We start from the raw sequence: 21,677 nt of genomic DNA on the forward strand, positions 1-21,677 counted from the left end.
TCAGCCCCATCAGCAGCGAAAGGGTTAACTAGACAGCATCTACACTAGTGCAGGCGGAAACTGCCAGGGCAAGAAGGTAGGGAGGGAAGGGGCAGATTGGTTTTGTATGCTATGTGCTACTTACCTTCAAAAGTCAAATAAAATTTTCCTCGGTCAAACCAAATGAGGGAAGGCTGTTCATTCTCTGTGTGGAGAGGATCGGAAGAGGGTCGGAAAAGGTTTTGGGAGAGGAGAGAGAAGGACATAACAGTCAGAGCAGGATAAGACTACATAATGGGTAGGGAAATGGTTCTGCAAGCCATTTGTGCTACATGTTTGGTGGGAGAAATAACTGATGCTTCCTGAGGACGGTGTTAGATCTGAAGGCAGCGAGTTATAGAGCAGAAGGAGCTGAGAAGATTGATATATATATATATGTCGGTAGGAAAAGATTTAGCATAACTTTTATTTAATTCGCTTAATAGTCTGACTTTTTTGTTCTTTGAAGTCCAGTGGGCGTATGACTTTGTTCTTTGGGAGTCCAGTGGGCGGTTCTATTCACTAATAGTAATGGCCACTGGACTCAAGCACAGAAACAGCAGAGCTCAAAATGAATGAAATAGGAGTTATAATGAATACTTCCCCACAAACTAGAAATAAATCTATATGCTCAGCTTCTCCGGCATTATGACACGCTGCCAACAGGCAATGTGACAGGCTCCCTTTAAACATAACCTGTCCTATACACGTTCTATTCCCCTGCAATAGGCAATATCCCTATCAGCACCCAAGGAGAGGTTTCACCTCTGTCAAATTGGCTCTCATCCAGAAGAATGAAGGCCCCATTAATGGTTCGGACCCCGACTTACAAGGTAGCCATCTACAGATGGCACTGGAGAAACAGCTTTCTGTGGTCTGGAGGAGAGGCATTTTGCATGCGCATTGCATGTAACACTACCTAAATTAGCTGCATCTCTGCAAGGAGACACAGAACCTTCCAAGAGTTACACCACTGTGAAAAAAATAATATCATGTAGTATACCATTTCATACAGCACCCCAAAAGTTATGATTGTTATTGCAACCACCAGAGCTTTATTTAATCTTTCCACCTAAAATGTAAAATATTAATTGACTCCAACAGCGAAAGTGGCAAAATAAATAAATGTTATTAGGATTTTATATTAGTTGCCACATAAACCATTTTGTAAAAATGCAGCCTTAAAAAGGTCAAGGGATTTGGATTGCTTAATAAACACTACATAGGTCAGGAAAAGAATGTCAGAGCATCAATGCAGGACAGAACGGCATCACTGACAGCTGAATTCCTGAAAAGCAACCGAGAAACTGTCATGCAATGAAGAATATCCTGCTGGATTGTGAGCTGGCGGGGAGGCCTGTACCGGGGTCTCGTCACATCAGGACTGAAACATTGTACAGAAGCTAATGAGATCGGATATCATCTCCGACAACTGCTTATTACTCTGATAAATTAAAACAATTCCTTTAATCTGACTCCTGTAAGACAAATGGAGGATTATCCAGTCATACAGACCAATGGAAGAACTACAGAACACAGAACGACATGCTAACACGGCTAGAAAGCAGCAAGTCCCCCTCGCTATAGTACAGTACCTGCAGGAGTCTCTCGTCTGTCAAACAGGGGCCGTTTGTCAGCAAAAGCATCGCCTTCTGATATCACGATCAAAAGAACGAGGGATAAGTAAAAACACAGAATAAAAGCCAAGCCATGCAGAAAAGTGCTAACATAGTGTGAACAGTCACGTGAGCGGATGGCAGCGACACTGAACATTAGCTCAACTGTATATTATATCCTAAAGTATCAGAAAAGGTCGATACATTTATATCCACACAGCTACATAATAAAGTTGAGTAACTTACAGGTACGAGATATGAAATATAATCTGTACAAAGGTTACAGTCTGTTATGTGCTGAATGGCTGCATTTGCAATTTTGCTGCTTCTCACTGGAGAAGGTCAACTAAAGTATTGACAGCAAAACCCCAGGCTAAATTATAATGCAGCTCCTGAGAATAATGCAAGATGTAATTTAGGGTCAGCACAAGAAAAGTAATGTATGTACATAGTGATTGCACCAGCAGAAAAGTGAGTGCAGCTCTGGAGTATAATACAGGAGGTAACTCAGGATCAGTAATGTAATGTATGTACACAGTGACTGCACCAGCAGAATAGTGAGCGCAGCTCTGGATACAGGATGTAACTCAGGATCAGTAATGTAATGTATGTACCCAGTGACTGCACCAGCAGAATAGTGAGTGCAGCTCTGGAGGATAATACAGGATGTAACTCAGGATCAGTAATGTAATGTATGTACACAGTGACTGCACCAGTAGAATAGCGAGTGCAGCTCTGGAGTATAATACAGGAGGTAACTCAGGATCAGTAATGTAATGTATGTACACAGTGACTGCACCAGCAGAATAGTGAGTGCAGCTCTGGAGTATAATACAGGATGTAACTCAGGATCAGTAATGTAATGTATGTACACAGTGACTGCACCAGCAGAATAGTGAGTGCAGCTCTGGAGTATAATACAGGATGTAACTCAGGATCAGTAATGTAATGTATGCACACAGTGACTGCACCAGCAGAATAGTGAGTGCAGCTCTGGAGTATAATACAGGATGTAACTCAGGATCAGTAATGTAATGTATGTACACAGTGACTGCACGAGCAGAATAGTGAGTGCAGCTCTGGAGTATAATACAGGATGTAACTCAGGATCAGTAATGTAATGTATGTACACAGTGACTGCACCAGCAGAATAGTGAGTGCAGCTCTGGAGTATAATACAGGATGTAACTCAGGATCAGTAATGTAATGTATGTACACAGTGACTGCACCAGCAGAATAGTGAGTGCAGCTCTAGAGTATAATACAGGATGTAACTCAGGATGAGTAATGTAATGTATGCACACAGTGACTGCACCAGCAGAATAGTGAGTGCAGCTCTGGAGTATAATACAGGATGTAACTCAGGATCAGTAATGTAATGTATGTACACAGTGACTGCACCAGCAGAATAGTGAGTGCAGCTCTGGAGTATAATACAGGATGTAACTCAGGATCAGTAATGTAATGTATGTACACAGTGACTGCACGAGCAGAATAGTGAGTGCAGCTCTGGAGTATAATACAGGATGTAACTCAGGATCAGTAATGTAATGTATGTACACAGTGACTGCACCAGCAGAATAGTGAGTGCAGCTCTGGAGTATAATACAGGATGTAACTCAGGATCAGTAATGTAATGTATGTACACAGTGACTGCACCAGCAGAATAGTGAGTGCAGCTCTAGAGTATAATACAGGATGTAACTCAGGATGAGTAATGTAATGTATGCACACAGTGACTGCACGAGCAGAATAGTGAGTGCAGCTCTGGAGTATAATACAGGATGTAACTCAGGATCAGTAATGTAATGTATGTACACAATGACTGCACCAGCAGAATAGTGAGTGCAGCTCTGGAGTATAATACAGGATGTAACTCAGGATCAGTAATGTTATGTATGTACACAGTGACTGCACCAGCAGAATAGTGAGTGCAGCTCTGGAGGATAATACAGGATATGACTCAGGATCAGTAATGTAATGTATGTACACAGTGACTGCACCAGCAGAATAGTGAATGCAGCTCTGGAGTATAATACAGGATGTAACTCAGGATCAGTAATATAATGTACACAGTGACTGCACCAGTAGAATAATGAGTGCAGCTCTGGAGGATAATACAGGAGGTAACTCAGGATCAGTAATATAATGTACACAGTGACTGCACCAGTAGAATAATGAGTGCAGCTCTGGAGGATAATACAGGATATGACTCAGGATCAGTAATGTAATGTATGTGCACGGTGGCTGCACCAGCAGAATAGTGAGTGCAGCTCTGGAGTATAATACAGGAGGTAACTCAGGATCAGTAATATAATGTACACAGTGACTGCACCAGTAGAATAATGAGTGCAGCTCTGGAGGATAATACAGGAGGTAACTTAGGTTCAATAAAGGATCAGTAATGTATGTACACAGGGACTGCACCAGCAGAACAGTGAGTGCAGCTCTGGAGTATAATACAGAATGTGACTCAGGATCAGTAATGTAATGTATGTACACAGTGACTGTACCAGCAGAATAGTGAGCGCAGCTCTGGAGTATAATACAGGATGTAACTTAGGATCAGTAATGTAATTTAATGTATGTACACAGTGACTGCACCAGCAGACTAGTGAGTGCAGCTGTGGGGTATAATACAAGATGTAACTCAGGATCAGTAATGTAATGTATGTACACAGTGACTGCACCAGCAGAATAGTGAGTGCAGCTCTGGAGTATAATACAGGATGTAACTCAGGATCAGTAATGTAATGTATGTACACAGTGACTGCACCAGCAGAATAGTGAGTGCAGCTCTGGAGTATAATACAGGATGTAACTCAGGATCAGTACAGGATCAGTAATGTACTGTATGTGCACAGTGACTCAACTTTATATGAACTGATTCTTTATGGAGACTATGAAATATTGAACATATACTTTAATATTACAAATTTCATTCCAGCTTTATCTGAACAGAAAAAATAAAGCATGCCAACAGGGAAAAATAACATAACATGGCAAGGAAGTTATACTGGTAAAACACATGAAATGGCCTCACAGAAGACGACTGAAGGACTTATCTAACGCTTATCACAAATAACTTTTTATGACAACTGGCTAGAAAGGATAACCATTGGGTCTCTGTCAACACATTATTCAAGACCTTTCCTGAGGCCTATAATGTCCTTGGCATGAGGGGTCTTCCTGATATATGCAGCAAGAAAATCGCAATATTATACAATGTATGTATTAGGATAAAGACTGGAATAATCTGGGAGATTTTCTGCTTCCATGAAAACAGTGTAATGAGGACATCTGAGACCCCAATATGCATCACGTATTGGATCAATTAACCATTTTTTTTACAACCAGAAAAGACAAATAATGCCCCTAAAATATAACTTTTATTTAATCAGGAAAAAATGACCTGTTAGGGTCAGGAGACAGTATAACTTAACCATATAACTAAATACTATAAAGGATAGAGGTAAATAGGTGAGGGGGTGCTCTCTCCCTGACTCACCCTACCTTACCGCGGAGGTTGGCACCCTAAGTTCGACATGGCGCCCCCACTCGACGACGGCTCTCCCTTAAGACCCTAGCGGGGACTTACCAAAGAAACACCACCACCGACACCAATAATAATTAAATTAATTAAAGTGCTAATGTGCTAAAAAAGTGCTTAAATAACACCTGCAAGGTATATATCGGTTTTATCATATACCAGATATTTTTGTTTCAGGATTCATTAATAAGAGTCCTGATGCTTAATAACTCGGGTGCAGTTTGTCAGTCATCAGGGGACCAGAAAAGGGCTTGTTTCCCGAACCGGGGGCTGCTACGATGTGCTGCACCTCGTCCTGACCGCTCACTATGAAGGCCTTCATAGCAGCCCCCGGTTCGGGAAACAAGCCCTTTTCTGGTCCCCTGATGAACCCTGGTTTATATCCTGGGGGGAAATGCGTCGGGATGGGCAACAAACCGATAAGTACTATTTGTACTATTTTTATATGACCATGATCTAACTATGGATCACCTAAATCCCTGCAGTGTGCTATATAACTGGGTATCTATTATTACCTCTGATTGAGCATTTGTGAGCGGTTTTGTGCCTTTATAGCTGTGACTATATTCTGACTTATGATACTGGGCAGTGTGATTATGTATTGAATCACTAGCTGGCTATTATATATTCTCATTATGGTATACTAACTATTGTGGTGTATAAGAATATTTTATAAGCGTCCACGAACAAGATGGTGTTTTGACATTTATGGATATATCTTTATCTATTTATTTTTTGAGAATTCATTAGTGCTACTGCCCTACATCGGTAATTCCTTGTATGCTGTTTAACATTTATATCTGATAAGATCTATTAGCCTATATTTGGTTTGAGATAAGATGTATCAGTCCATATCTTAATATCTATCTTAATATCAGGCACATACCTTAATGCCATCGATCTCTGCTCACAAACTGCACCCGAGTTATTAAGCATCAGGACTCTTATTAATGAATCCTGAAACAAAAATATCTGGTATATGAGAAAACCGATATATACCTTGCAGGTGTTATTTAAGCACTTTTTTAGCACATTAGCACTTTAATTAATTTAATTATTATTGGTGTCGGTGGTGGTGTTTCTTTGGTAAGTCCCCGCTAGGGTCTTAAGGGAGAGCCGTCGTCGAGTGGGGGCGCCATGTCGAACTTAGGGTGCCAACCTCCGCGGTAAGGTAGGGTGAGTCAGGGAGAGAGCACCCCCTCACCTATTTACCTCTATCCTTTATAGTATATAGTTATATGGTTAAGTTATACTGTCTCCTGGCCCTAACAGGTCATTTTTTTCAGATTAAATAAAAGTTATATTTTAGGGGCATTATTTGTCTTTTCTGGTTGTAAAATAGTTATATGCTCCGAATTTATTTGGTTTGGTTCTTCTTTATCAATTAACCAGTCAGAATCAGCTGTCTATTGCATAAATGGATTTTACGCAGATAACCTCACTTTAGCATAGACAATCAATGTATGACTGGTTGGGGGTCTGATCCCCAATTATCAGTAGAAAAAAAAAGAGGGGCAGATGCACTTCCAGTATGGCTGCAGACCCTTCACTGCAGTTTTCAGATGCGCGGAAACTGGGCAACATTTATCACAGTTTTGAACCCTGATAAACATTGACAGACTTCTTAAACACTGTTTTCTTCCTTGCCCACCTCTTGGCTGCCTTACTTCACAACAATAATTTGTAAACCCAACTTAACGGTGGACGTCATTAATGAAAACCAGCAGATTTTATTGCTCCACTGAATTTTGCCCTCTTCTATAGAGAATTTTCAAACTTGGTGTCTTCTTCTTAGTAAATCGCCCTCATCTATGTTCACCCGCGTTTGTCTGTGTCTTGGCTGCAATACCAAAAACACGTGTTTATGAGTGTTTCGGCTTCTTGTATGGTGCACTGAAGAGGCTGCAACGTGGTGTATCCCAGGGTTTGAAACCTTACTAAACAAGCACTGACGATCCACCCTGAAAGATTCAGCTGTCAGCTTTTCATGTATGAGTTCGGTACCGTGTTTTTCACGGTTAGTACTCATACCTATGATAGTCTATGGGGTGGTTCACATATACGTTTTTTCTTCAGAGCAAGTGGTCAGCAAAAAAGCATCGATACTTATACAATATTGATCCGCAAATCTAGGAGTCTGTGAAAAAATAAAAACGGGAGAGCATTCGGATATCATCTGTGTGCTGTCCATTGTTCATGGACTGTTTGATAGGAGACGCTTTAGAAACCTACATCAGATTTCTTTTCAGGCAAGTATCAGACAGAAAGTTAATTTTATCTACAGGTCAGTCATAAAACACATAGATGGAAATGTGGCATTACATGGCGACCATTCAGCTATAACGTCATCCATGTAATATGTGGGCAGCTGGCGTTCGCCAAGGCAGCTCTTAGTACTGGCTCATAGAGGATCCCTAGGTTGACCCCTTTCGCCATCCATATGCCATCAGGCAACCTCTACAGTCATATTTACATAAATATTTGGTTTTGAGATTGTTTTCCTTACAGGAAATGTCCAAATAGCAGGAAATAATATGTATCTTCATTACTCCACATGAATGCCATTATTGTAAAACGTACCACTAACGAAAAATAAAAAGTCTGAAGCCTGTGGGAGCACTATACTTTTTATTTTCTTTCTTCAACCTTTTAAAACTTGGTAGATTGTTAATAAATAATATATATATATATATATATATATATATATATATATATATATATATATATATATATATATATATATTTTATTTTTATTTTATTTTTTTTTAGTCCATCCACTACATGTGAACCCGCTTTAAGAATCGGACTACATGGAGAGTCAGAGCGCTATTTGGACATGCTTATTATGCTTATATGCTTATGCTGCAACAATGTGGTCCCTGATCTGCACACAAACCTGGAAGAGGCCTCTGCCAATCTATACAACCACCTCTGCTCCATAAAAGCCTACCTGCCGAGGACGATTACGTATGGGTGTGTTGTATAAGGTAGTTATGTTTACAGTGGAACATACTGAAAAATATGACAAATGCAAAAAGTCTTTACCGACTGTTGGTGTGGTGGCTGCACTCAGGGAGGTTGCTGAAGAAATGGAGGACGTGCTCTCAGCTCGTGCCAAGGGGGCAATGGGAGGTGGGCTGGATGAATGGACGGGTGGACTGAATGGTCGTGACTGCAAAAGAAGACGTAAAGGTCACCTGTATGCACACACGACGGAAGACCGCCCAGCTGTGTTCAGAAACATACATGTCTCAGAGGTTAGACTGGCTGCAATAAAATCTATATGACATGTATATAAAGCAGGATTTTAGGATCCATAGCCAAAGGAAATCAGTTACTACAAATAGCTCATCAATATTCACGGTATGTTCCCTTCAAATCCAAAGGAAAAAAACTCACATCTGTTACTGCAGGTTTCCCGGGTGGTACTTTAGGGCGAGATGGCGGACGAGGAGGTGGTGGTGGTGGGGTTGTACTGCAGGTGGCAAGAGGAGTGGCAGGACGAGCAGGAGAGGATGTTCCTTAAAAAGGAAAAAAGTAAGCGTGAAATATTACAGTGACTGTTTACGGATTACAATAACAGTAAAAGTAATCTACAGAAAAAGCTGAGAAATTATATTTCTTATCCTGCACTGATCCGAAATTAAACCATGTGTCATACTAAAGAGCTGAGCTCACTATTCTGCTGGTGGAGTCACTGTATAGATACATATACACTTAATTACTTACCCACTAAGGAACTTATCTAGATGTGTGGTGAGCACTTTGAACCCCCAAGTATTTCACTAAAGTTTATAACGCGGAGCCGTGAAAATAAAAAATCTCTTTTTTCCACAAAAAAGATTTTTTAGCCCCCAGTTTGGTATTTTCCCAAGAGTAACAGGAGAAATTGGACCCCAAAAGTTGTTGTCCAATTTGTCCTGAGTACGCAGATACCTGATATGTGGGGGTAAACCACTGTTTGGGCGCACGGCAGAGCTCCGAAGGGAAGGAGCACCGTTTTTCTTTTTCAACGCAGAATTGTATGGATTAAGATAGGAAGTCATGTTGCGTTTGCACAGCCCCTGGTGTGTAAACAGTGGAAACCTCCCAATTCTAACTCCAACCCTAACCCCAACACACCCCGAAGCCTAATTCCAACCCTAACCACATCCCTATCCCTAATCCCAACACACCCCTAACCTCAACACACCTCTAACCCTAATCCCAACCCTAACCATACCCCTAACCCTGACACACCCCTAACCCAACCGTAAACGTAATCCAAACCCTAACCCCAACCCTAACTTTTGCCCCAACCCTAACCCTAACTTTAGCCCCAACCCTAACCCTAACTTTAGCCCCAACCCTAACCCTAACCCTAATGGGAAAATGGAAATACATTTTTTTTTATTTTATTATTTTTTCCTAACTAAGGCGGTGATAATGGGGGGTTTGATTTACTATTTATAGCGGGTTTTTATGTTTGGCAGCTGTCGCACACTAATAGACGCTTTTTAATGCAAAAAATATTTTTTGCGTTATCACATTCCGAGAGCTATAATTTTTCCATACTTTGGTCCACAGAGTCATGTGACATCTTGTCTTTTGCGGGACGAGTTGGCATTTTCGGGCACGTGACATTTTTTGTTCGCTTTTGAACAAAACCCAGCAAATTGTGAATTTCTTTTTTTTTTTTGGGGGGGGGGGGGGGGCGTTTATACCGTTCCGCGTTTGGTAAAATTGATAAAGCAGTTTTATTCTTCGGGTCAGTACGATTGCAGCGATACCTCATTTATGTAATTTTTCATGTTTTGGCGCTTTTAGACAAAAACTATTTTATAGCCCTGTATGTGCCTATAACTGCATTTAAACATCTGATTACAACTGTGTTATTTACGTGCAATTCAATAAACTTGATTTACACAAAAAAAACGATTTTATAGCAAAAATAATTATTTTTGCATCGCTTTATTCTAAGGGCTGTAACTTTTTTATTTTTTCGTTGATGACCCTGTATGGCAGCTCGTTTTTTGCGGGACAAAATGATGTTTTCGGCGGTATAATGTTTATTTATATCCGTCTTTTTGATTGCGTGTTATTCCACTTTTTGTTCGGCAGTATGATGATAAAGAATTGTTTTTTGCCCAGTTTTTTTTTTTACGGTGTTCACTGAAGCGGTTAACTAGTGGGACAGTTTTATAGGTCGGGTCGTTACGGACGCGGCGATACTAAATGTGTGTACTTTTATTGTTTTTTTTATTTACATAAAGAAATGTATTTAGTGGAACAATGTTTTTTTTATTTATTTAGGATTTTTTTTTTTTTTTTACACATGTAAATATATATATTTTTTTTTACTTTTTTACTTTGTCCCAGGGTGGGACATCATGGTAAAGTGTCAGATCGCTGACCTGACACTTTGCAATGCACTGTGTCAGATCAGCAATCTGACAGGCACTGCAGGAGGCTTGCCGGCGCCTGCTCTGAGCAGGTGCTTGCAAGCCACCTCCCTGCAGGACCCGGAAGGAGCCCCGCGGCCATCTTGGATCCGAGGCCTGCAGGGAGGATGACGGAGGAGATGCTCAGGGTCTCAGGGAAGCACGCAGGGAGCCCCCTCCCTGCGCGATGCTTCCCTATGCCGCCGGCACGCTGCGATCATGTTTGATCGCAGTGTTCAGGGGGTTAATGTGCCAGGAGTGGTCCGTGACTGCTCCTGGCACATAGTGCCGGGTGTCAGCTGTGATAGTCAGCTGACACCTGGCCGCGATCGGCCGCGCTCCCCCCGTGAGCGCGGATGATCGCGTTAGACGTACTATCCAGTCAGTGGTCATACGGGCCTATACCACCTCGACGGGATAGTACGTCTAATATCAGAAAGGGGTTAATCATTGTTAGTGATCTATCATAAAACATACCACTTGCACTTCCTGCACCACTAGGTCCTGGAGATGACACAACTGCTCTGTACGTAGGTGGTGGCGGTGGGGGAGGTGTAGCTCTTTGACCAAGGCTAAAATCTTTAGGAGAAGCAACAGTCTCCGGGATATCATCTGTAAGAAATGACTTTTCGGCAATTTTCTTGTGGACTTCTTCCAGGTTGAGAGGTGAAGGTATACTTCGACAAGTTTCTGTAGGGGGCAGCGGTTCGCAGGGGCTGTTTGGTGTTTCAGGAGGTGGAGATTCAACCAATGTTGTGGACAGAGGGGAGGGTGGAGAAGGAGCAGGAGGCGGGGATGAAGGAGGTGATGGAGAAGCAGGGGGCATGGGAGAAAGTGGAGGAGGGGAAGAAAGAGGAGGCGGTGGTGAACGAGGGGGTGGAGGAGAAAGAGGGGGCGGAGGTGAACGCGGTGGAGGAGGAGTACGAGGGGGTGGAGGAGAACAAGAGGGAAGAGGAGAACGAGGGGCAGGAGAAGAACGAGGAGGAGGGGGTGAACGAGGAGGAGGAGGAGAACGAGGAGGAGGAGAACGAGGAGGAGGAGGAGAACAAGGGGGAGGTGGAGAACAAGGAGGAAGAGGAGAACGAGGGGGAGGTGGAGAACAAGGAGGAAGAGGAGAACGAGGGGGAGGAGAACAAGGAGGAAGAGGAGAACAAGGAGGAAGAGGAGAACGAGGAGGAGGAGAGCGAGGAGGAGGAAGAGGAGAACGAGGGGGACGTGGAGAAGAAGGAAGAGGTGGTGAACACATTTTTTCAGGGGAATGGTCATGAAATCTGATCCACTTGTCTTCAGTGTTGATAGGCACAGATTTGGGAGATAAAACCGGGCCAAAAATACTGTCTACATCACTGATAGAAGCGGGTCGTTCATCTGCGGTGGCCGTTTCTTTCTGCTCTTCTGCAGCAGTTCCTTGATCTAAAAATGATAAAATATAGATTCTATAAAATAATATCCAATACAAAATAGAAAATTCAGAAGTTAGTAAAAATGTACACATCTTTATCATTTTTTAGCTTTCAGTCTAGTAAAACTGTATTTAAAAAAATGAATCTATGATATTTATGTTTTTATGTTCTATGATTGAATAAGGATCGAGCCATCTGGGATTGGGTGCTGACTTTCATTACGAAAACCATAAACCGCAGCTATCACATGAACACAGTTTTTTTTCCCCAAGGTTTAGCACTTGAATACAATAAATTGAGAAGAGAAGTAGCAGTACTCACCTATTACAGCTGGTGAAGCAGTTCGGGGTGGCGTGGCTGGAATATTTTTGGGTGGAATGGGTGGGGGTGCTAAAACAGAAAAAAATTGAAGAAACCATTTAGGCTAGAAGTTATATAACCGATCAATTTATTGGCATTGGTTTCTGTACATAAATCCGGCTTCACACATCTTATATTCACAGTCCAAGTACAACTGAATGGAGGTGAACAGCACATCTCCGATCATTGTGTGTTGTGTCTTTTTCCAGCTCCTATTCTCTTGAACAGAAGGGGAATGTGCAGTTTTCGGCAGGAAATGGAGCTGATCAGTAGGGGAGGCCTGGTGACGGACCCAATTCAACAGATATTGATGACCTGAATATTGGATGCCTAAACAAGCCCTTTAATACTAGAATACTACAATAGAACGTAAGTAAATACTAATACGCTTTAATATTTTATTAATAAAAAATTACTTTTGATACTTACTTTTAATCACTAATTACTTCTAATATTGGCAAGTGCGGTGATTGACTTATTGTTGCACTACCTAGGAGGTTTCGTGCCTACACAGGTTATGCATTATGGAGTCTGAAGATCGTAATAACTTTCCTTTACCACTACTTTCTTTTATAAAGTAGCATGGACAATCTACTCACTTCCAGTCGGGAATGGTCGTGACAACTTTGGAGATTCTGAAGGTGCACTGCTTGTTTGAGAGGCTCCCCATATTTCAGACTTGTCTAGTGGAACTAGAAGAGAATTACATGTCTATATACAAGTATGTTTAGCTACAAAGAAAGAACATTTCACTAACTATTACATAAAGGCCAGCATACATATTACACAACTCCTCCTTGGGGTACACTCAGAGGAAGAGGCATTGCAGTACTTTTCTCCATGAGAAATCGGAAATGTGAACTTAGACTTTAATTCCATCAGTACATGTTGCTTGGGGACTATAGAAGGGACTCTGGGAGCACAAATGGTGTAAATTTTAATGTGGCGCAAAATATTTGCTTTGCCCTATTCGCTGGCAAACCACACTGTGTTACTGTTCACACAGATGTAGAGAACCCTGCATGTGCAGCCTCCTCAACCCACAAAGGCGAACAAATCCTTGATAGAGAGGTGAGACCTGCATCTTTCATACATTTATAGCTTATTCTTTAGATATACCATAAATGTACAAAATGTAAAGAAGAGGGCTGGCATAAAAAAAAAATATATTTTTACCTTCAGACTTTGGACCTTGAAAGGCAGACTCCAGGGGAGGACCAAACAATTCTGCAGGCGCTTTCTTACTAAAGTTTAACAGGGAAAAAAAAAGAAGTCAAAGCATATGTTTTTTTACTCTTTGGAAAGGTTGCAAAAGCAAAAAAAAAAAAATTGCAAATGTCTACAATTTTTCTGGAAGACCCCAGTTGACAATAATGAGCACTTCTGCACACTTTGGTTTGCACATATTCTTCACATTGATCACTAACCTGGCAAGTTCAGCAGTAGGAGTAGAACGCCTTGGCCTTGCTATCTCTTCACCTAAAGAAATAAAACAAAGTTTTGATAAATGTGGGAAACTTCCCTTTCACCTGGTTTGCAGAAACTATGTATTAATGTATTAACCAATATGCCTACACATAAAACTAATTCTACCCCAATTTTTTTTTTCTAAAGCTATAATATAAGGATCATTTCCTATACATTGTGCATCATTTCATCATTCAGATTCAAAGTCTGTTTTTAAATAAAGAACAGAGCAAAAGTGAAAATTAAGCAACTTAGTGGGTTAGTCCCATTTTGGCATCATCGCTGGGATATGCCTTCAATTCCTCATCGGTGGCAGCCTGACCTCTGGGCTCCCCGTGAATCCGGAGAATGAAGAGCAAGTCTTGATCTAGCGTTTTATTTTCTTTTTTTTTTTTCCTTGCATAAAGCTCCCCGACCACCCGCTGAGGAGTGGTCCTATACAATTGAATGTACGGAGTTAGCGGCCGTTGTTACATGAAATACAGATATGAAAGAACTTTAATTTTAGTATCGAGAAGGAAAACAATGCAGTCTACTCCATGTACAAAATATTAGGGATGTCAGTTTCCCAAAACAGACTTACTAGGCAAATGTGGCTTCTCAGCTATCTGAATAATGATCAGCCAGATTGGTCTTTTTTTTTTTTTTTTAAAGAACACCATTACCATTGCTGATATATCTATTTTAGTAAATACTGTTATTGTATTCTTTAAAAAAAATATTACATTTGTAACACCCAGTTGTCAAGGCATTCATACATTTCCAAGGAGAATAAAAGAGGAATAACAAAACGCAAAGTAAAAATAATAATAATAATAATAAGGTGGTGTGAAATTGTTTTCTGAAGAATGCAATTATTTACTAAAATAGAAATGTAGGTGTATGTGTATGGAGCTGAGCGCGCTCATCACAGGGTAAGTGCCGACTGTGTTGTACTGCAGCAAGAGAAACTAAAAAATACAGTATAAAACAAAAAAGTGAATTTAAAAAAGTTATAAATTATATATATATATTTATTAAAAAACGCTCAGTTACAAAAATAAAAAAAAAAAAATTAGAAAATGCATATTCGTTCAACTACTTCAATAAAGTCTCATCTATAAAAATGTACAATTATTTATCCTATATGGAAAGAGTAGAAATAAAGAAAAAAAATCTGAAATGGTATAAAAAAAACTGCAGTAGAAAGTGATTGAGATAATGTATATACTCCAAAATGTTACAGCTAAAAACTCTAGCTTGGCACAAAAATAAATATGCCCTCCTACAGGTCCATAGACTAAAGATAAATGGCAACACAAACCTATTTTTTATTTGCACAATTGTTCAAAGTGATGGAGTCCTTAATCTTCTGTATACATTATATACTATGATAATACACTCATCGATACACGTCTGCGAATAAACTAAACTAGATCCCTCTACTTACTTGACACGCGTCTCTTAATTGTTCCCTATTAATAAAAACAAACACTTATTAAAGCACGCAGCATGCACTGGTTATCATGCACTCAGCAGACACATATTACTATCATAGTCGTTAAGTTATAGTCGTACAACAATTATGGTAAGTGCCACATTTTAGTAACACCCGCTGGTTATTTAGTTGATGGAAGCAGAAGAGGAAGGTTATAGGACACACAATGATTCTCAACGTCATAAAACCATACAAGAACTAGAATAGCTTGTTTGTGTTAGTAGACTCTTAAAAGCAAATTATTTGCAAGATGAGAAGGTTAAAAGGTACGCTTACACGAATCAGCGCAGAAATCAGTTTAAAAGACAGAGAGAATTTGCATACCATACATGCAAATGGGGTTTTTGGTAACCCCGTCAACAGGCAATGGAAAGTTCTCAGGTCAGTTCCAGACAAGCTTAATGTGCCTGTACTATAGGTGCAAGTCTCAGCCAGACCACTGAACGGAAAGCTATGAAATTGTCTGCACAGATTCTTAGACCTTCAGCTGGAATTTGTGGAACCTGCATCCAGTACCCGATGCAAAAATGCGTCATAACTAGCACCGGAGAGAGAAGAGCGCGAGAGGCGAGAAGAGCGCGAGAGGCGAGAAGAGCGCGAGAGGCGAGAAGAGCGCGAGAGGCGAGAAGAGCGAGAGAGGAGAGAAGAGCGAGAGAGGAGAGAAGAGCGAGAGAGGAGAGAAGAGCGAGAGAGGAGAGAAGAGCGAGAGAGGAGAGAAGAGCGAGAGAGGAGAGAAGAGCGAGAGAGGAGAGAAGAGCGAGAGAGGAGAGAAGAGCGAGAGAGGAGAGTAGAGCGAGAGAGGAGAGTAGAGCGAGAGAGGAGAGAAGAGCGAGAGAGGAGAGAAGAGCGAGAGAGGAGAGAAGAGCGAGAGAGGAGAGAAGAGCAGGAGAGAAGAGCGAGAGAGGAGAGAAGAGCGAGAGAGGAAAGAAGAGCGAGAGAGGAGAGAAGAGCGAGAGAGGAGAGAAGAGCGAGAGAGGAGAGAAGAGCGAGAGAGGAGAGAAGAGCGAGAGAGGAGAGTAGAGCGGAGAGAAGAGCGAGAGAGGAGAGAAGGGCGAGAGAGGAGGAAGGAGAGAAGAGCGAGCGAGGAGAGTAGAGCGAGCGAGGAGAGTAAAGCAAGCGAGGAGAGAAGAGCGAGCGAGGAGAGAAGAGCGGGAGAGGAGAGAAGAGCGGGAGAGGAGAGAAGAGCGGGAGAGGAGAGAAGAGCGGGAGAGGAGAGAAGAGCGAGCGAGGAGAGTAAAGCGAGCGAGGAGAGAAGAGCGAGCGAGGAGAGAAGAGCGGGAGAGGAGAGAAGAGCGAGAGAGGAGCGAAGAGCGAGAGAGGAGAGAAGGGCGAGAGAGGAGGAAGGAGAGAAGAGCGAGCGAGGAGAGTAAAGCAAGAGAGGAGAGAAGAGCGAGCGAGGAGAGAAGAGCGGGAGAGGAGAGAAGAGCGGGAGAGGAGAGAAGAGCGGGAGAGGAGAGAAGAGCGGGAGAGGAGAGAAGAGCGGGAGAGGAGAGAAGAGCGGGAGAGGAGAGAAGAGCGGGAGAGGAGAGAAGAGCGGGAGAGGAGAGAAGAGCGGGAGAGGAGAGAAGAGCGGGAGAGGAGAGAAGAGCGGGAGGAGGAAGGAGAGAAGAGCGAGAGAGGAGGAAGGAGAGAAGAGCGAGTGAGGAGGAAGGAGAGAAGAGCGAGCGAGGAGAGAAAAGCAAGCGAGGAGAGAAGAGCGAGCGAGGAGAGAAGAGCGAGCGAGGAGAGAAGAGCGAGCGAGGAGAGAAGAGCGAGCGAGGACAGAAGAGCGAGAGAAGAGGAAGGAGAAAAGAGCGAGCGAGGAGAGAAGAGCAAGAGAAGAGCGAGCGAGGAGAGAAGAGCGAGTGAGGAGAGAAGAGCGGGAGAGGAGAGAAGAGCGAGAGAGGAGAGAAGAGCGAGAGAGGAGCGAAGAGCGAGAGAGGAGAGAAGAGCGAGAGAGGAGAGAAGGGCGAGAGAGGAGGAAGGAGAGAAGAGCGAGCGAGGAGAGAAGAGCGAGCGAGGAGAGAAGAGCGAGCGAGGAGAGAAGAGCGAGCGAGGAGAGAAGAGCGAGCGAGGAGAGAAGAGCGAGCGAGGAGAGAAGAGCGAGCGAGGAGAGAAGAGCGAGCGAGGAGAGAAGAGCGAGCGAGGAGAGAAGAGCGAGCGAGGAGAGAAGAGCGAGCGAGGAGAGAAGAGCGGGAGAGGAGAGCGGGAAAGGAGAGAAGAGCGAGAGAGGAGGAAGGAGAGAAGAGCGAGCGAGGAGAGAAGAGCGAGCGAGGAGAGAAGAGCGAGCGAGGAGAGAAGAGCGAGGAGAGAAGAGCGAGCGAGGAGAGAAGAGCGAGGAGAGAAGAGCGAGCGAGGAGAGAAGAGCGAGCGAGGAGAGAAGAGCGAGCGAGGAGAGAAGAGCGAGCGAGAAGAGCGAGCGAGGAGCGAAGAGCGAGCGAGGAGAGGAGAGCGAGCGAGAAGAGCGAGCGAGGAGCGAAGAGCGAGCGAGGAGAGGAGAGCGAGCGAGGAGAGTGAGCGAAGAGAGAAGAGCGAGCGAAGAGAGAAGTGCGAGCGAGGAGAGAAGAGCGAGCGAGGAGAGAAGAGCGAGCGAGGAGAGGAGAGCGAGCGAGAAAGGAGAGAAGAGCGAGAGAGGAGAGAAGAGCGGGAGAGGAGAGAAGAGCGGGAGAGGAGAGAAGAGCGGGAGAGGAGAGAAGAGCGGGAGAGGAGAGAAGAGCGAGAGAGGAGGAAGGAGAGAAGAGCGAGGAGAGAAGAGCGAGCGAGGAGAGAAGAGCGGGAGAGGAGAGAAGAGCGAGAGAGGAGCGAAGAGCGAGAGAGGAGAGAAGGGCGAGAGAGGAGGAAGGAGAGAAGAGCGAGCGAGGAGAGAAGAGCGAGCGAGGAGAGTAAAGCGAGCGAGGAGAGAAGAGCGAGCGAGGAGAGCAGAGCGAGCGAGGAGAGAAGAGCGGGAGAGGAGAGAAGAGCGGGAGAGGAGAGAAGAGCGGGAGAGGAGAGAAGAGCGGGAGAGGAGAGAAGAGCGGGAGAGGAGAGAAGAGCGGGAGAGGAGAGAAGAGCAGGAGAGGAGAGAAGAGCGGGAGAGGAGAGAAGAGCGGGAGAGGAGAGAAGAGCGGGAGAGGAGAGAAGAGCGAGCGAGGAGGAAGGAGAGAAGAGCGAGCGAGGAGGAAGGAGAGAAGAGCGAGGAGAGAAAAGCGAGCGAGGAGAGAAGAGCGAGCGAGGAGAGAAGAGCGAGCGAGGAGAGAAGAGCGAGCGAGGAGAGAAGAGCGAGCGAGGAGAGAAGGGCGAGAGAGGAGGAAGGAGAGAAGAGCGAGCGAGGAGAGAAGAGCGAGCGAGGAGGAAGGAGAGAAGAGCGAGCGAGGAGGAAGGAGAGAAGAGCGAGCGAGGAGAGAAAAGCAAGCAAGGAGAGAAGAGCGAGCGAGGAGAGAAGAGCGAGCGAGGAGAGAAGAGCGAGCGAGGAGAGAAGAGCGAGCGAGGAGAGAAGAGCGAGCGAGGAGAGAACAGCGGGAGAGGAGAGCAGGAAAGGAGAGAAGAGCGAGAGAGGAGGAATGAGAGAAGAGCGAGCGAGGAGAGAAGAGCAAGAGAAGAGCGAGGAGAGAAGAGCAAGAGAAGAGCGAGCGAGGAGAGAAGAGCGAGAGAGTAGGAAGGAGAGAAGAGCGAGCGAGGAGAGAAGAGCGAGCGAGGAGAGAAGAGCGAGCGAGGAGAGAAGAGCGAGCGAGGAGAGAAGAGCGAGCGAGGAGAGAAGAGCGAGCGAGGAGAGAAGAGCGAGCGAGAAGAGCGAGCGAGGAGCGAAGAGCGAGCGAGGAGAGGAGAGCGAGCGAGGAGAGTGAGCGAAGAGAGAAGAGCGAGCGAAGAGAGAAGAGCGAGCGAGGAGAGAAGAGCGAGCGAGGAGAGAAGAGCGAGCGAGGAGAGGAGAGCGAGCGAGAGAGGAGAGAAGAGCGAGAGAGGAGAGAAGAGCGAGAGAGGAGAGAAGAGCGGGAGAAGAGAGAAGAGCGGGAGAGGAGAGAAGAGCGGGAGAGGAGAGAAGAGCGGGAGAGGAGAGAAGAGCGAGAGAGGAGGAAGGAGAGAAGAGCGAGGAGAGAAGAGCGAGCGAGGAGAGAAGAGCGGGAGAGGAGAGAAGAGCGAGAGAGGAGCGAAGAGCGAGAGAGGAGAGAAGGGCGAGAGAGGAGGAAGGAGAGAAGAGCGAGCGAGGAGAGTAAAGCGAGTGAGGAGAGAAGAGCGAGCGAGGAGAGAAGAGCGAGCGAGGAGAGAAGAGCGAGCGAGGAGAGAAGAGCGGGAGAGGAGAGAAGAGCGGGAGAGGAGAGAAGAGCGGGAGAGGAGAGAAGAGCGGGAGAGGAGAGAAGAGCGGGAGAGGAGAGAAGAGCGGGAGAGGAGAGAAGAGCGGGAGAGGAGAGAAGAGCGGGAGAGGAGAGAAGAGCGAGCGAGGAGGAAGGAGAGAAGAGCGAGCGAGGAGGAAGGAGAGAAGAGCGAGCGAGGAGAGAAAAGGAAGCGAGGAGAGAAGAGCGAGCGAGGAGAGAAGAGCGAGCGAGGAGAGAAGAGCGAGCGAGGAGAGAAGAGCGAGCGAGGAGAGAAGAGCGAGCGAGGAGAGAAGAGCGAGCGAGGAGAGAAGAGCGAGTGAGGAGAGAAGAGCGGGAGAGGAGAGCAGGAAAGGAGAGAAGAGCGAGAGAGGAGGAATGAGAGAAGAGCGAGCGAGGAGAGAAGAGCAAGAGAAGAGGGAGAGAAGAGCAAGAGAAGAGCGAGCGAGGAGAGAAGAGCGAGCGAGGAGAGAAGAGCGAGCGAGGAGAGAAGAGCGAGCGAGGAGAGAAGAGCGAGCGAGGAGAGAAGAGCGAGCGAGGAGAGAAGAGCGAGCGAGGAGAGAAGAGCGAGCGAGGAGAGAAGAGCGAGCGAGGAGAGAAGAGCGAGCGAGGAGAGAAGAGCGAGCGAGGAGAGAAGAGCGAGGAGAGAAGAGCGAGGAGAGAAGAGCGAGGAGAGAAGAGCGAGGAGAGAAGAGCGAGCGAGGAGAGAAGAGCGAGCGAGGAGAGAAGAGCGAGGAGAGAAGAGCGAGCGAGGAGAGAAGAGCGGGCGAGGAGAGAAGAGCGGGAGAGGAGAGAAGAGCGGGAGAGGAGAGAAGAGCGGGAGAGGAGAGAAGAGTGGGAGAGGAGAGAAGAGCGGGAGAGGAGAGAAGAGCGGGAGAGGAGAGAAGAGCGGGAGAGGAGAGAAGAGCGGGAGAGGAGAGAAGAGCGAGCAAGGAGGAAGGAGAGAAGAGCGAGCGAGGAGAGAAGAGCGAGCGAGGAGAAAAAAGCAAGCGAGGAGAGAAGAGCGAGCGAGGAGAGAAGAGCGAGCGAGGAGAGAAGAGCGAGCGAGGAGAGAAGAGCGAGCGAGGAGAGAAGAGCGAGCGAGGAGAGAAGAGCGAGCGAGGAGAGAAGAGCGAGCGAGGAGAGAAGAGCGAGCGAGGAGAGAAGAGCGAGCGAGGAGAGAAGAGCGAGCGAGGAGAGAAGAGCGAGTGAGGAGAGAAGAGCGGGAGAGGAGAGCAGGAAAGGAGAGAAGAGCGAGAGAGGAGGAATGAGAGAAGAGCGAGCGAGGAGAGAAGAGCAAGAGAAGAGCGAGCGAGGAGAGAAGAGCGAGCGAGGAGAGAAGAGCGAGCGAGGAGAGAAGAGCAAGAGAAGAGCGAGCGAGGAGAGAAGAGCGAGTGAGGAGAGAAGAGCGGGAGAGGAGAGCAGGAAAGGAGAGAAGAGCGAGAGAGGAGGAATGAGAGAAGAGCGAGCGAGGAGAGAAGAGCAAGAGAAGAGCGAGCGAGGAGAGAAGAGCGAGCGAGGAGAGAAGAGCGAGCGAGGAGAGAAGAGCGAGCGAGGAGAGAAGAGCGAGCGAGGAGAGAAGAGCGAGCGAGGAGAGAAGAGCGAGCGAGGAGAGAAGAGCGAGCGAGGAGAGAAGAGCGAGCGAGGAGAGAAGAGCGAGGAGAGAAGAGCGAGCGAGGAGAGAAGAGCGAGGAGAGAAGAGCGAGCCAGGAGAGAAGAGCGAGGAGAGAAGAGCGAGCGAGGAGAGAAGAGCGAGCGAGGAGAGAAGAGCGAGCGAGGAGAGAAGAGCGAGCGAGGAGAGAAGAGCGAGCGAGGAGAGAAGAGCGAGCGAGGAGAGAAGAGCGAGGAGAGAAGAGCGAGGAGAGAAGAGCGAGCGAGGAGAGAAGAGCGAGCGAGAAGAGAAGAGCGAGCGAGGAGCGAGGAGAGCGAGCGAGGAGAGCGAGCGAGAGAGGAGAGAAGAGCAAGAGAGGAGAGAAGAGCGGGAGAGGAGAGAAGAGCGGGAGAGGAGAGAAGAGCGGGAGAGGAGAGAAGAGCGGGAGAGGAGAGAAGAGCGAGAGAGGAGGAAGGAGAGAAGAGCAAGGAGAGAAGAGCGAGCGAGGAGAGAAGAGCGGGAGAGGAGAGA

General features: G+C 45.6%; 1 protein-coding gene across 12 annotated transcripts in view; it reads right to left on the reverse strand.

Annotated features, from left to right (window-relative positions):
- The window catches only part of SGIP1 (SH3GL interacting endocytic adaptor 1), a 92,891-nt gene that overhangs the window by 29,173 nt on the left and 42,041 nt on the right, over positions 1-21,677 (reverse strand). For 3 of the 12 annotated variants that reach the window (XM_077277465.1, XM_077277466.1, XM_077277464.1), the window contains 10 exons: positions 15,264-15,288; positions 13,795-13,846; positions 13,544-13,611; positions 12,967-13,059; positions 12,329-12,397; positions 11,082-12,017; positions 8,584-8,705; positions 8,230-8,356; positions 1,614-1,670; positions 125-184 (listed from right to left, as the gene is read on the reverse strand). In XM_077277465.1, coding sequence (XP_077133580.1) covers positions 125-184; positions 1,614-1,670; positions 8,230-8,356; positions 8,584-8,705; positions 11,082-12,017; positions 12,329-12,397; positions 12,967-13,059; positions 13,544-13,611; positions 13,795-13,846; positions 15,264-15,288 — 1,609 coding nt within the window. The remainder of the gene's footprint in view (positions 1-124; positions 185-1,613; positions 1,671-8,229; positions 8,357-8,583; positions 8,706-11,081; positions 12,018-12,328; positions 12,398-12,966; positions 13,060-13,543; positions 13,612-13,794; positions 13,847-15,263; positions 15,289-21,677) is intronic. The other 9 variants (XM_077277473.1, XM_077277469.1, XM_077277467.1 and 6 more) reach the window with 3 other exon arrangements.

Source organism: Ranitomeya variabilis, chromosome 8 (assembly GCF_051348905.1).
Source record: "Ranitomeya variabilis isolate aRanVar5 chromosome 8, aRanVar5.hap1, whole genome shotgun sequence".
Lineage (NCBI taxonomy): Eukaryota > Metazoa > Chordata > Amphibia > Anura > Dendrobatidae > Ranitomeya > Ranitomeya variabilis.